The sequence below is a fragment of the Podarcis pityusensis genome (genome assembly GCF_964106645.2).
Source record: "Podarcis pityusensis genome assembly, chromosome: 2".
NCBI classification, from domain to species: Eukaryota; Metazoa; Chordata; class Lepidosauria; order Squamata; family Lacertidae; genus Podarcis; species Podarcis pityusensis.
Window position 1 is genome coordinate 117,890,070 of NC_138029.1, and position 12,714 is coordinate 117,902,783.

General features: G+C 46.6%; 1 protein-coding gene across 2 annotated transcripts; it reads right to left on the bottom strand.

Annotated features, from left to right (window-relative positions):
- Window positions 1-3,943: 3,943 nt before the first annotated feature.
- Window positions 3,944-10,435, bottom strand: LOC308469806 (zinc finger protein RFP-like; the record flags this gene model as incomplete). 2 transcript variants are annotated; one of them, XM_080992772.1, is made up of 7 exons in its annotated part: window positions 3,944-4,586; window positions 5,616-5,645; window positions 6,491-6,612; window positions 7,047-7,069; window positions 8,218-8,448; window positions 8,888-8,983; window positions 10,010-10,435. In XM_080992772.1, 7 exons carry the CDS (start codon window positions 10,433-10,435, stop codon window positions 4,069-4,071), a joined length of 1,446 nt encoding a protein of 481 aa, XP_080848898.1. In that variant the 3' UTR covers window positions 3,944-4,068. The 2 variants fall into 2 exon arrangements, with proteins under 2 accessions (XP_080848898.1, XP_080848899.1); XM_080992773.1 differs by lacking the exon at window positions 5,616-5,645.
- Between the last annotated feature and the right edge of the window lie 2,279 nt (window positions 10,436-12,714).

The following is a 12,714-nucleotide window of genomic DNA, read 5'->3' on the forward strand; positions in this document are numbered from 1 at the left end:
CTCAGCTCTGGGATCTGGTGGGGTTGGGCAGAGATTTTTCAGGGGCGGGGCTGCCCTTTCTCCCCTGCTTGGAATCAACTAGTTTGGGTGAACAAAGTTCCTTGAAATATTTCCAACAGCGTCTGTGAACTGCACCAGAAAGTACCTCCCATAAACGCTGGTGGAACTAGAGGTGAATTAAATTTGTTTTGGGTAAAATGCTTAGAGATTTTATTACCATCAGTCAAGCAGTACACAAATGTTGTTAAATAAAATAAGTAAATCAAGGACAGCCTGGACATATCAGTTGGCTAGACGGTGGTGCTGATTACGCCAAGGTTGCAGGTTCGATTCCCCTATGTGGGACAGCTGTGTGTTCCTGCATTGCAGGTGGTTGGGCATAGATCAGTGGTGTCCAGACTTTTTTCAAAGAGGGCCAGATTTGATGAAGTTAAATGAATAGGATCAAGAAGGTCATGAGCATTACTTCAAAAATGCAGAAGAGCTGCAGCTCAGGGGAACAGCGTCTGCTTGGCATGGAAAAGTTTCCAGGTTCAATCCCTTGCATCTCCCATTTCGGACTGGGAAAGGTGTCAGTCTGAAATTCAGGAGAGCCACAGCCACTCAGTGTAGACACTGCAGAGCAAGATGTCCCTGCATCTAAAGCACCAAGCCAGCACTATGACTCACACACACACACACACACACAGACCAGTGCATGGCATCTCCAAGACTGACTTTCTGTTCCCCCAGTTCAGGGAGGCTGGAGCTGAGAGATGTGCTGTGTTTGAGAGGCCTGCCGCTTCCCAAATTGTTTTCCTGCTGCCTCAAAAAACCAGTTATTGTTGTTAATTCAAGAAAGCTCTCTGTCGAGGCTTCCTGTCCCAGGAGGGGACAAACAATCTGCCCACCCCCTGCTCTGGTGCCCATGATGGAGGCAGGCGGGCAGAGGCACATTATCTCCACAGATAATTCTCATAGCACTAGAACTCGTAGCCCCCAAACAAAGCTGAATGTTGGGAGATCCAGGACAGATCAAAGCATTGCATTGTGCAGCACATAATTAAACTATGGAACTCTCTGCCACTGGAGGCAGAGATGGCAACCAACGTAAAATCATGAAATTGCAAAGTTGGAAGGGACCACAAGGGTCACCTAGTCCAGATCTCTGCAATGGAGGAATCTTTTGCCCAACGTGGTGCTCAAGCCGGTGACCCTTAGATTAAGACGACTGTGTTCCACCCACCGAGCTGGGGAGAAGACAAGGGGACAAATTCACGGAGCACTAGGCTGTTAATGGCTCTTAAGCACAATGGCTCTGCTCTGCCTCCCCAGTCCAGAGGCAGCAGGCTTCTAAATCTCAGTGGCTGGAAGCTTCAATAGGGGGGAGGCTGGTTTTGCTCTCTGGTCCTCCTTGCAGGTTTTCCACAAGCGTCTGGGTGGCCCCTCTTGGGTGCTGGACCAAGTGGGCCACTTTTGTGTCCTTCCACGGGGTGAGTGGAGGCTCACAGGGAAACGTATGATGACACACAAACGTAGCCAACATCATATAGGAGATGGACCAAGGGGAGGTGGCCCTCATGCAGGTGGGGAAAGGTGTATTTCAGGAAAAGGAGAGCAGGCTGCAGCGGTCAGTAGTAAGCGGTGCTGATAGTGGAGCCAGAGTGAGTCCTGCCTGATATTTGAGAGTGGTCAATTCGATAGGCAGTTGTTGTTCTAGTTATTAGTATCCCAGGAGAAAAATCAGATGCACCTGGTGCTGAAAAGACGCTCCTTGGGGGAGCACTGTGTAATTGGGGTGGGGCTGAGAAACACAGGGAAGGTGCCCTGTGAAATGTATGGGGCAGCACAGCCCATGGGGCCCCTTCCGGAAGCTGCTGGACTGCAATTCCCATCCTCTCTGACCCCTGGCCATGCTGGATGGGTCAGAGGGGAGTTGGAGTCCAGCACTATCCAGAGGACACCCCATTTGATGCCCCCAATATACAGAATCTAGCCTGTAAATAAGGAACGTTAATGCATCAACCCTAAACACATATAACTGGGCAGAAGCCCCACTCAGTGCATTGAGGTTTATTTCTGACACAGTGTGAAGATGGTGAGTGTTATGTATTGAAGTTCTCACCCTGGCCACCAGGAGTATTGTGTTTGTAGTCTTCACTCAGGTCCACGTCAGTTATTTTAGGCGGGAAACCCTGGGTTGTTGTTGCTACTATGTTGACAGCCGGCTACCTATAAAAGCAGGCCGGCTGAGCTGTTTGCTGTTCAGTTCTGTTTCCAGCTTACAAATAAAGAGCTGCTTTGGAAGAATCGATGTGTCGTCTGATATGTTCGCCCACAACTTAACACTGGCGACGAGGATGGGATCGATGGACAACAGAGCACAGCCAGATGCGGCCACCCTCTGAGATGAGCTGAATCATGGAGCTGAAACACTGAGCGAAATCACGGAGCAGAACCAATTCAGAGCTGACTGTTCTGGCTAGAGCACAGTGTTCCATCCGTCGCCTCCACGTCGGCATCGGAACCATGGCTTCACTCGTGCCTCTACCGCCGTTTGCCCCAGCCTCTGAATCATGGGACTGCTACCTCGCTCGGTTTGACTGCTACCTCCAAGCAAATGAGCTGACAAAAGGGTCTGTAGAGCAGATGCGGGGCCTCTTCCTCAGCCTTTGTGGCCCCGAAGTGTTCACGACGGCCCGAGCATTGGTTGCGCCTCTAGCAGTCCAGGCAGCACCTTGGGACACGATTCAAGAGAAGCTCCGCAACCACTACGCCCCAAAGCCGTCCAAGATTGCTGCCCGCCATACGTTCTACCACCGGAACCAGGCAGAGGGGGAGTCAATCAACAACTACACCACCGCCCTCCGACAGGCTGCAATGCACTGCGAGTTCCGAGACTTAGATGATGCCCTGATGGATCAAATCGTCTGCGGGGTCCGGGACATCCGTCTGCAATGGCATCTCCTCGCCAAGCCAGACCTCACGCTGCAGAAAGCCACTGAGGAGGCCGTGGCCTCAGAAGCTGTTGAACTCTCCGCCCAGGAAATCCACAAGGCCAATAGACCATATTTAAAGGACTATGTTGTTGGACATGTAACAGTGTTGGTCTAACGGAAGTATGTGAAATGTACCCGATATGCTTTGTGCCTAATTGAACCATTATGTGTAGTGCTGTATATAAGGAAACCATTACAATTGTAACTAACGCCTTATCTTGGTGGGGAGGGGTGTTATGTATTGAAGTTCTCACCCTGGCCACCAGGAGTATTGTGTTTGTAGTCTTCACTCAGGTCCACGTCAGTTATTTTAGGCGGGAAACCCTGGGTTGTTGTTGCTACTATGTTGACAGCCGGCTACCTATAAAAGCAGGCCGGCTGAGCTGTTTGCTGTTCAGTTCTGTTTCCAGCTTACAAATAAAGAGCTGCTTTGGAAGAATCGCTGTGTCGTCTGATATGTTCGCCCACAACTTAACAGTGAGGCTGTATTTGCAGACAATATTTGAAGCTGACGCCCTGTTCAATTTCAATTTCATTTTCTTCCCTTCTGAGGTCTCCAGAGCAAGCAGCTATCCTGCCTGATGTAGGTGAAGGGGTTCATTTTTTTCATCATCTATTAATCCAATAATGTAGGCATTTTCACAGCTGCATAAGGTCTTGTGGGGAGAGGAAGGTTTCCTAGAAATGCAGAGTTGCGAGAGGCCCTGAGGGTCATCTAGTCCCACCCCCTGCAGTGCAGGAAACATTTCCCCCATGTGGGGTTCAGACCCACAACCCTGGGATTAAGAGTCTCGTGCTCTGCCAAATCAGACATCTCAAAAGGAAAACAAGATTGAAGGTGAGGGAGCTCATTTGAGGAAAATATTGTTTATTGGGACTGTTAAATGTGTGACTATCTCTTGAAGAAACTGCAGATGGAATTCTGGAAAAAGGAAAATGCAAAGCAACAACACCCCCCCCCCCCCGTTATGTCTGCTGATTTTGACTGGAAAAACTGCCGAAAGTGCTCTTGGCAGGTAAATGTTTTTATATCAGTCATTTTGGTCTGGAGAGAAACTCCTGCTTGGCCTGAGAGGCAGATTTAGTCTCCTCAGGAGATACTGAGGTACGTTTGGTATCCCCACAGAAAAAAGATAGGGAGGAGGGTCTCTCCAGAGAACGAGGCTGCTGAGAACGTGTAGAGTTTGGCTCCTGAGTCAGCGTCAGAAAAAGACACACGTCCCCCTTCATAGTCCAGAGACACTCGGATCCTCCTGGGCTTCTCCCTCAGGGACAGAGGAGAGTAATCAGGAGAGGTGAAGGCCCAGTACTCGCTTTCCCAATTCTCCAAAGCCCAGATCCCTCCCCCAGGACTGAAGGAGAATAGGCCCTTTCTCCTCAGAGACTTTCTAGTGACCCCCAAAGCCCACTCTTCCTCACTTCCCACATTGACTTCCCAGCAATGTCTGCCTGCTGTGAATCCCTCACGTCCCAACACACAAGGCCAGCTGCTGAATCTCTCAGGATTGTCAGGCAGGTCTTGCTCTTTGTCTCCCCATCTTACGCTTTTCTGATCTTCAGACAGGATGAGGCTGGGATGGGCTGTGTCTGGATCCAGAGTGACATTTGCTATTGAGGAGAAATGACAGAAAGAGAAGATTAGGCAGAGTCAGCTGAGAGACAGAAATGGACATCCTGATAATAATAATAAGAAAACCCCCAAAAAACCATATTCCCTTTCAGGTCAATGGGATTTCTTTCCATCGCATGCATGACTAAGACTCCTCCTTGCAGACTCTCATCAGAATATCTTACTTGTTGGTTTTTAAATCAGTCTTCTCCACTTTCTTATATTCAATGTGTATTGTGCCTGCCCTCCTCTCAACCCAGGCATTTTCTAAGAGAAAAAACCAACTAGTAAAACCAACTCATCTTATCTGTGCTAGTGAAGGGGAAAGAGAGAATTGGAGGAGGCAGGAGAGGAGAGAAGCTGCTTTCCTCTGACCATCTCAGTGGGAATTGGCCTTTGGGTTGGGATGGGAGATGAGGGCTCCTCCATCATCATCATCATCATCATCAATTACATTTGCATACTGCCTGTCACCCATAGGTCACAGGGTGGTTCACAGCATAAAAATACAACATAAAAACATATACAGGCATCCCCTCACTTTCGCGGGGGTCACGTTCTGGGCCCTCGTGCCCACAAGTGAAAATCGCAAACTAGCTTAGCCGGGTGCCTTAGATGTGAGTCTAATGCATGAGAAAAAATTTCATGGGTTACTGTAAACCAAAAAACCAAACAAAAAAACTTGAGACATTTTGCCAAATTTTAAAGATCTGCCAGGGGAGAAATTTTTATCATGAAATAGACGACCTGTCTGAGAAAAAGAGGACATGTGGCAACCAAGCCTGAAAAAGGTCACATGGAAAAGCAACCCAACTCTCTCTAGGCAGGAATGAAACTTTTCCCTCCTCTGTCTGATCCTTCTGGGCAGTTTCTCCCCCCCGCCCCCTTCTGCACCTTCAAGTCCACCCTCTCTGCCTTTGTGGTACAAACATCAGGGCTAGAGTCAAGCTGTACAGAAGAGTCTCTTGACCCCCATGAAACACTAGTCCCCCCCCTCCTGTGATTTGGGGTCTGCATGTGAAATTTACCTCTCTGAAGATTTCTGAATGACTGAACATCTGAGGAAGCAAAAAGACAGGCTTAATGGGCTACACCGCAACAGCTCCCAAAAAAATCTTTTTACAAAACATCACCATAACATAGCATCTGTTGCTTCCTTATTTCACACAAATGATTAAATGACAGAACAAATAATTGCAAAGACAACAACTGTAGGCCTAAGGAATTAAAACAACTAGCATGTTTAGCTGTGATTCCTGCATTGCAGGGGGTTGGAGTAGAAACTAGATGGTCCTTGGAATCCTTTCAAACTACTATTCCATGATTCCATGGGAAAATCAGAAATGCTAAACCATACTAGAAAATGGCAGAATACAATCATTCAAAATCTACAAATAAAATGAGGATCTGTACTGGAGGGCTGGAGGAAGGTTAACATCTGCCCCAACTAAACTGGTGGGGAAAAGCTGCATTTCCAAGCATGCTGACAAACCAAATTGCAGAGGTAGAATCAGCAGAGCTTTACCATGTAATTCCAAGGGTCTCGTGCAATGGGAAGTCTTCCCTCCTGGAATGGGGCTGATCTCATAAGAAGTGTGGGAACTCTTAGGAGATTGGGATGGCTGAAGCACAAGAAATGGCTGGTGAGGTTGAAACTCTGAGGAAGAGGCGGCTCTGGCCTTGGCTCTGCTACTGGGAGACCAGCCTGGCAGGAGATGGAGGAGGGACTGGGTGCTTGCGGGTGCCGTTTTTAACACACTTCACGAGGGAGAAATCCAAGCAAATCTCAAGAAGCCCCAAACAACCTCTCCAGATTGTGTGGAGGGAAACAAGTGAGGTTCCATGTGAATCGGGACATTGATAGAATTCCCAGTGTGAAATCCTGGCAGCCATTATTCATTACCTTTCCATTGTTTCATTACATCTTCCACAAAGTGATTTACATCACAGGATTCCAAGATCCTGTTCCTCAGTTCTGGAGGGAAAACCAATGGCTCTCCTTCTCTTTTCTCTCTTCTCTCATACCTGGTGAAAAGAAAAACAATATCAGCCCATTCAAACCCACAATTTCTGGTAAAGAAAAAGAAAGGAATTGAGAGGAGGAAGCCGGCTGGAGGAACCCAGAGGGACAGGCAGGCAGTGAGTGGGGAGATTCTTCCTCACTACGGACTCCTCAGATGATTGAAATTACCACAAAGTCCATGAATAGAAAGTGCAAGAAATAAAAGAGCCCCCATCCCTTTGTGAAGTGATGTGGGGAGGGAGGAGGCAGTGCTCTGGCCTTGATCCTTGGTGGGAGAACTGGGGGGCTACGAGTCCAAAATAGGGTCCCCTGCTTTTACCTGCGAGGTGCTGCAGGCAGTGAGGCCTACAGTCTCGCCCCTGCAGGGCCATGTCTGAGGTTCCTGCATCCCAGCCTCATGGAGTGATGCTAATGGAAATGAGCCAGATCCACTTACCTCTCCAAGGTGCTTCTCATATCCTAGAGGGGAAAAGAGAAGGGAATTCACTGCACACCACAGGCCACACTAGGAAGACCCTGGAGTGGAGGAACACTCTGGCCCTTGGATGTCAGTCTGCCTGGCACATGGCAAGCTTTTGGGTAAGGATGGCAGAATCAGCCAGTTTGGGTTTCTCTCAGTTTTTATTGTTCCAATCTGAAATTATGAATTTTGCCGATATCAAGTTCTCCACATTTCTACATCAGTTTGCAATTAATTTTTTGAATCCTTTTGAAAATCCACCAGCATTTTATGGAAATTTCACATTTGTGGGTTCAAGAGATTATATCCCATCTCTTGTCTTAGATTATAATTTATTAATTTAATCCAGTTTGCATTGTGCAATTCAGACCTAAGTAAGCCTAAAGGATAATCCTACCAGGGCACTGTCCCAAATTGTCTTCCATAGAAGTCTCCAAATTTCAAATTCTATTTTCCATCTGGAAATTTTAAAATGCCTCCAAAGGGGTAATAAAACAGCTCAGTGTTTCTTTGGGCTCATCGACTCTTCTGCTTTTCCTGTGCCCAGAAAACACACGTGCAAGTGGCTTTGTCTTTGCCCTGCCGCTTTCCCTCAGGAAAAACCTGCTCCTTAGTGCAACATCAAAGCAAACGTCAATCTGGAGAAAACCTGGCTGAGGTTTCCTCTAATTCAGCAGTAAACAGTGGGTTTTCCTGGAGGAAAGGGGTGGGACAAGCAGCAGTCTGGATGAGTCCCTCTGTCTTGCTCTTTGCTCACTGTGACTGAGCACCATTTTGGGCCAATCTGTATCCATGGGGAAGGGGATCAACCCAGAAGTTGTGGAGGAAGCGGGAAGAGAAGCTTGGTCCAGAGACTGGCTCATGTTGGAAGGAGGCCTGAACGCATCCGCAGCGAAGCCCCCCACAGCTGAAAGGCGTTCGGAGACAAGGCATCAGCAAAGAGCAGAAGATCAGCTCCCGTTCCATCAAGAACACAGAAGAATCTCTAGTCTGCATTCAGGTGAGTTAAGCATCCCAGGTCTCTTGGGTCTTCCTGTCCATAACAAACCTGACTAGAGGCTCCATCATCTCAGCCCCTGCACTCCTTGCATGCATGAAAGGGGCAGCCTTTTCCTGGAGCCTTGGGCTGTTCCTGCCACCATCTTACCTGCAGGAGTTCACTCGCTGGCTGCTGACTCTTCTCCTCCATCTCCTGGATGATCCTCTCAAGAGAGGAGAGTTTCCTGGAGAGTCTGGCCAGCTGCTCATCCCTTCTCCCTGCAATCTCCTTCTCCACCTCTTCCACATGAGTCAGCAGATGTTTTTCTTGTTCTTCCAGGAACTGGCGCAGTTCTCTGAACTTCTCCACAGTCTTCAGCCTCTCCGTTTCTGTTAATTTCTGCAAGAAAAGAGGAGGTCAGAGTGTGGAAGATGGTCAGTTTTCAAAACATCAGGAAGAGAATTATGAGAATTCCACAGGGAATTTTTTTCAGAGACATGAAACCTCCAGTGGCTAAAGAAGTAAACCTTTATTTTGAGGGGAGGCCCTCTCCATTGCTATTTCTATTGACTTCTGTTTTGCAGAGGGCTACAGCCTAAAGGAAGGAGCATTTTTTCTAGCCACGGATGTAGGGTAAAGTATGTATTAAAATATTTATACAAGGAGGTAGCTACCCTAACATCTGATTCCTTTTCAGAATAATAAATGAATAAGCAGACAAAATGGAAAAATGAGAAATGCAGAGAAGCTGAAATGGGAAAATTTCCCCATCCCTCCTCAGTCCTGACTTGATTTTTCAAATGCTTGTTCCCTGTCTAGTAACAATAAAGACACTTACAAGGAGGTTTTTGCTTTCCTTGTCCAGGGCTGCTTTATAGGCCAAAATTTCCTCTCTCTCTTTCCTCAGAATTCCCACGTGGCGACAAATCTCTCCCTAAAGAGAAAATGAAAAACTCAGGTTTGATAGAGACACACAGAGAGTTGATGAATGTTATACTGGCTTCTTGCGCCCAGTGGCCTTGTGAAGTATTATACTGAAGGAAATAAAAGTCCATAGGTTTTCAACCTTTCTGGACCAACTAACATCTTTTCTGCGGCACCCCTGTGGGGCTCAGGGACCCAATTAAGTCACCCCTTGCTTGCAGAGCTGACATTATTTGCATTGCATGGCACAGGAGCATTTTTGAACTACAGTAGTAGAACAAGTCATTTTTTAAAAGGAATTAAAAGGCATTATATACATATATATATAATAGCACAGGTCCATTTCGAGTTGCCATGAAAAAGTCACCTTCCCCCTTGTCTCTGCAGATGCTACTCTGAACCACTGAGTCCTTTGCCATTTGGGATGGGAGGAGATCCTCAGCCCCCCCCCCCCCCGGCTGAAACCTCATTGCACATGCCCCACAGAACCCACAGAATAAGCGTGCTCCCCACCAGTAGGTTCTTCCACCACCCCCTCCTAAATCTGCTTCCAACAGATACTTGGGGGGGGGGATCCTGCACCATCTGGTCAATTCCTGGCCACCAGCCCCCCTCCCCCCAGCTGACCCCTTGCTGCTCTCTTGCTTTGCAGGGCATTGAGGAAGCATCCTGATAGCTAAAGGAGACATGTACTTAGTTGTGTATGTGCAATTTACATTTGTAGTGTTCTTAATAAGTACAAAGCAACCTTGCCGGGGATGTGGATGAGGTTAACCCTTTCTCTCCCCACCATGGTACCAGTTCAAATTTTTGAAGTTGCTGTGATTATTTCAAGGAAATATCCCTTTGTCAGACCCAGCAGAGAGAAAGACTTCAAGTTCCTCCTCCCAGCCATCCCAGGAGCCCTCAGGCTTCCCCTTGGCTGCTTTTTACATAACAAACAACCACCACTTAATGCCATGCCTAATTTGGATCTGAGAATTAAAAAGAAGAATCCAAAGCTATTTCTTCCCCTCAAGATCCAGGGATCTCCTACCTTGTATTCCTCCAAAGCCTCCTTCAGAGGAATCACCTTGTGATTTTCATGTATCCTGGATCTGTCACACACCACACAGATGGGGGCTTCATGGACTTTACAGAAGAGCTTGAGGGGTTCCTGATGCTCCTCACAGACTCCTCCTTTTCTTTCTTCTTCTTTCCTTCCTTGAACGCTGAGATTCTTAATTAATTGTAAGAAGTTTGCCAGTTGCCGGTTGGGGATGAGATTATTTTGCTGGACTGTTTCTCTGCACTGAGGGCAGGAAACCTCTACCTCCGATTCCCCCCAGCACTGGACCAAACAGGACCGGCAGAAGTTGTGCCCACATTCTGGGATGATCACTGGATCCTTAAAATATTCCATGCAGATGGAGCAAGTGGCTACATCAGAAAGATTCTGGTCGGAATACCCAGCAGCAGCCATGGCTCCCTCACGCCAAAGACCCGAGTTAAGTTTCACTTTCTCTGTTTTCAGCCCCTGGGAGCTTCCTTTCCTGGAAATGACTCAGTGACCACGTGAACTTTTTTTTCCTTTTTCTTTAAATGTCCCCAGGTCTTTGCAGCTGCTGAATGTTTTCTCAAGGAGCAGCTAATGCTTCTGGATTGCTTCCCATGCTTTTGATTACACACAAACACACACATACCTAGTAAGTTGTAGTATTCACACTATAACATTTTCATTGGTAGGCTTCCTTGTCATTTTTGAATTGGATAAATTTTGCTGCTGCCCTAAATGGACGGGAGTTCTGATTTAGCAAGTGGGACTTGATTCCGTGATGAAAACTCCTAAAAGTCTGGTTGCTAATTTTAACTTAATCCGTTCTTAGCAAGCTGGCAAAGATCCTCAGATTGAAACAGACGCTTTCAGCATTGCCAACCTGGTGCCCTCTCTTTGCTGAAGACTACAACTCCCATCATCCCTGGCCAGGACATCTCCAGGTATGGTTGGGAAGGCCCCCTGACTGAAGACCCTGCAGAGCTGCTGCCAGTCAGTGGAGGCAGTACTGACCTCAATGGAGCAATGGGCTGGCCTTTCAGTAAAGGGAGATGGGAAAAGGTTTCTCTCAATATTTTCTGTGCTTAGAACTCTGTACCTAAGAAAGGTTGCTCTCAAATACTATCTGCAGTAAATTCCTGTGCTAATCCTGTGCTAATCTTACTTCTGCAAATTTTGGCCAGACAGTTAGCACACCGCCAGTGACTGCTTGCAAAATTTGGCTGGCAGGTCAAAAGTTCGTTTCCTGCCTAGCCAGCTAGCAAGAAACCGCTGCTGTTAGCAATAACTAACCAGACCTGCTAAATTTGGCTGGCAGGTCAAAAGTGCAGATTTAACCAGGCCTGCTAAAGAAGCCCCTTTTCCTGTCTTATGCTTACTAATGCAAAGATGAGAAAAGACACGTGTACGAAGGAGAGGGGAGGGAATGTTTAGCAAGCAATAAAATGTGTTTAGCAAGCAATAAAATGTGTTTAGCAAGCAATATAGATGTGCCATGTAAGGGAATAATTTGAGAAGGTATGGGAGGGGGGAGAGTGCTCAGAAAGTATAAGAAAGTTTGCTGAAGTGTCTTGCTTTACAGCCAGTATATTTTCAGGAGCTATCCAGCTGGTTGTCTCTGTGTACAGATTGAAATCTGTGCACGGATTTCAATAAACTTTTTCTCCAAAGAAGATTTTGCTTTCCTGGTACTTTTGTTCCCTCCAAGGTCCGGGGATGGCGTGGCTGATGGATCCCTAGGTAAATAAGGCTTCATCAGAAGGTACCATCTGCATGGTGGCCCCCCAGTTATGGAGCTCCTTCTCTAGATATGAATGCCTGTTATGACTTGGCTATTATTATTAATCCATATTACTACATAGTGTGAAGTCTCCCTATATTCCTAATGAAGTGTGGTCCCTTGCAATGGCTGAAAAACCTGGAGGGCTTTAAAAGAGGATTAGAAAAAATTCACGGAGACTTTGGATGGTTATAAAGTGGTACCTTGATTTTCGAATAGCTTAGTTCCCAAACAACTCAGAACTCGAACACTGCAAACCTGGAAGTACCGTAGGTGTTCCGGTTTTCGAACTTTGCCTGAGAAGCCAAATGTGCTCCTGAGTTTCCATTTCACCCTTGTGCAGCTAATTTAAGTTCCCCCCATCGTAATTAAGGCTTTTTCCCCTCCCGTTTTGACCCTTGCACAGCTAATTTAAGTCGTCCCCCGCCCCCCATCGTAATCAAAGTCTTCCGTTTCTGATTGCAGTGTTCTGAGGTGGTATTTGGTGCTTTTGCTATTTTTTTCACATTTTTGTTTGTGTTGCTTCATTTTTGTGACTGTGGCTTGTTTTTCGTTTTATGATTGATTGATTGATTGTGTGACTGCAGAAATGGATAAAAGCCCCCCATCCAAACAATGACTATCATTAGTGCAGGTAAGGAAAACAATAATTTTAATTTTTATCATCTACAATACTGTGAGGTTTGGAAAAGTAATGCAAAAGTGTCTTTTTAATTTTCTTTAAAATGCTATATTTTCTTAATTAATGCTTGCGAAATGTTTCTGAAATAGCTGTGTATTAAGAATATTGTAGTACCTGCCTTATATCATGTAAAGGAATGTAAACTGCTTGTAATCCAGTTAAGTGCTGCCTGTGAATTTACTGCTCTGCCTGCCTGCTAAGAGATTAATGGCCCTGGCTAAGGTCTTGCATAGTGGACGCGGGTGG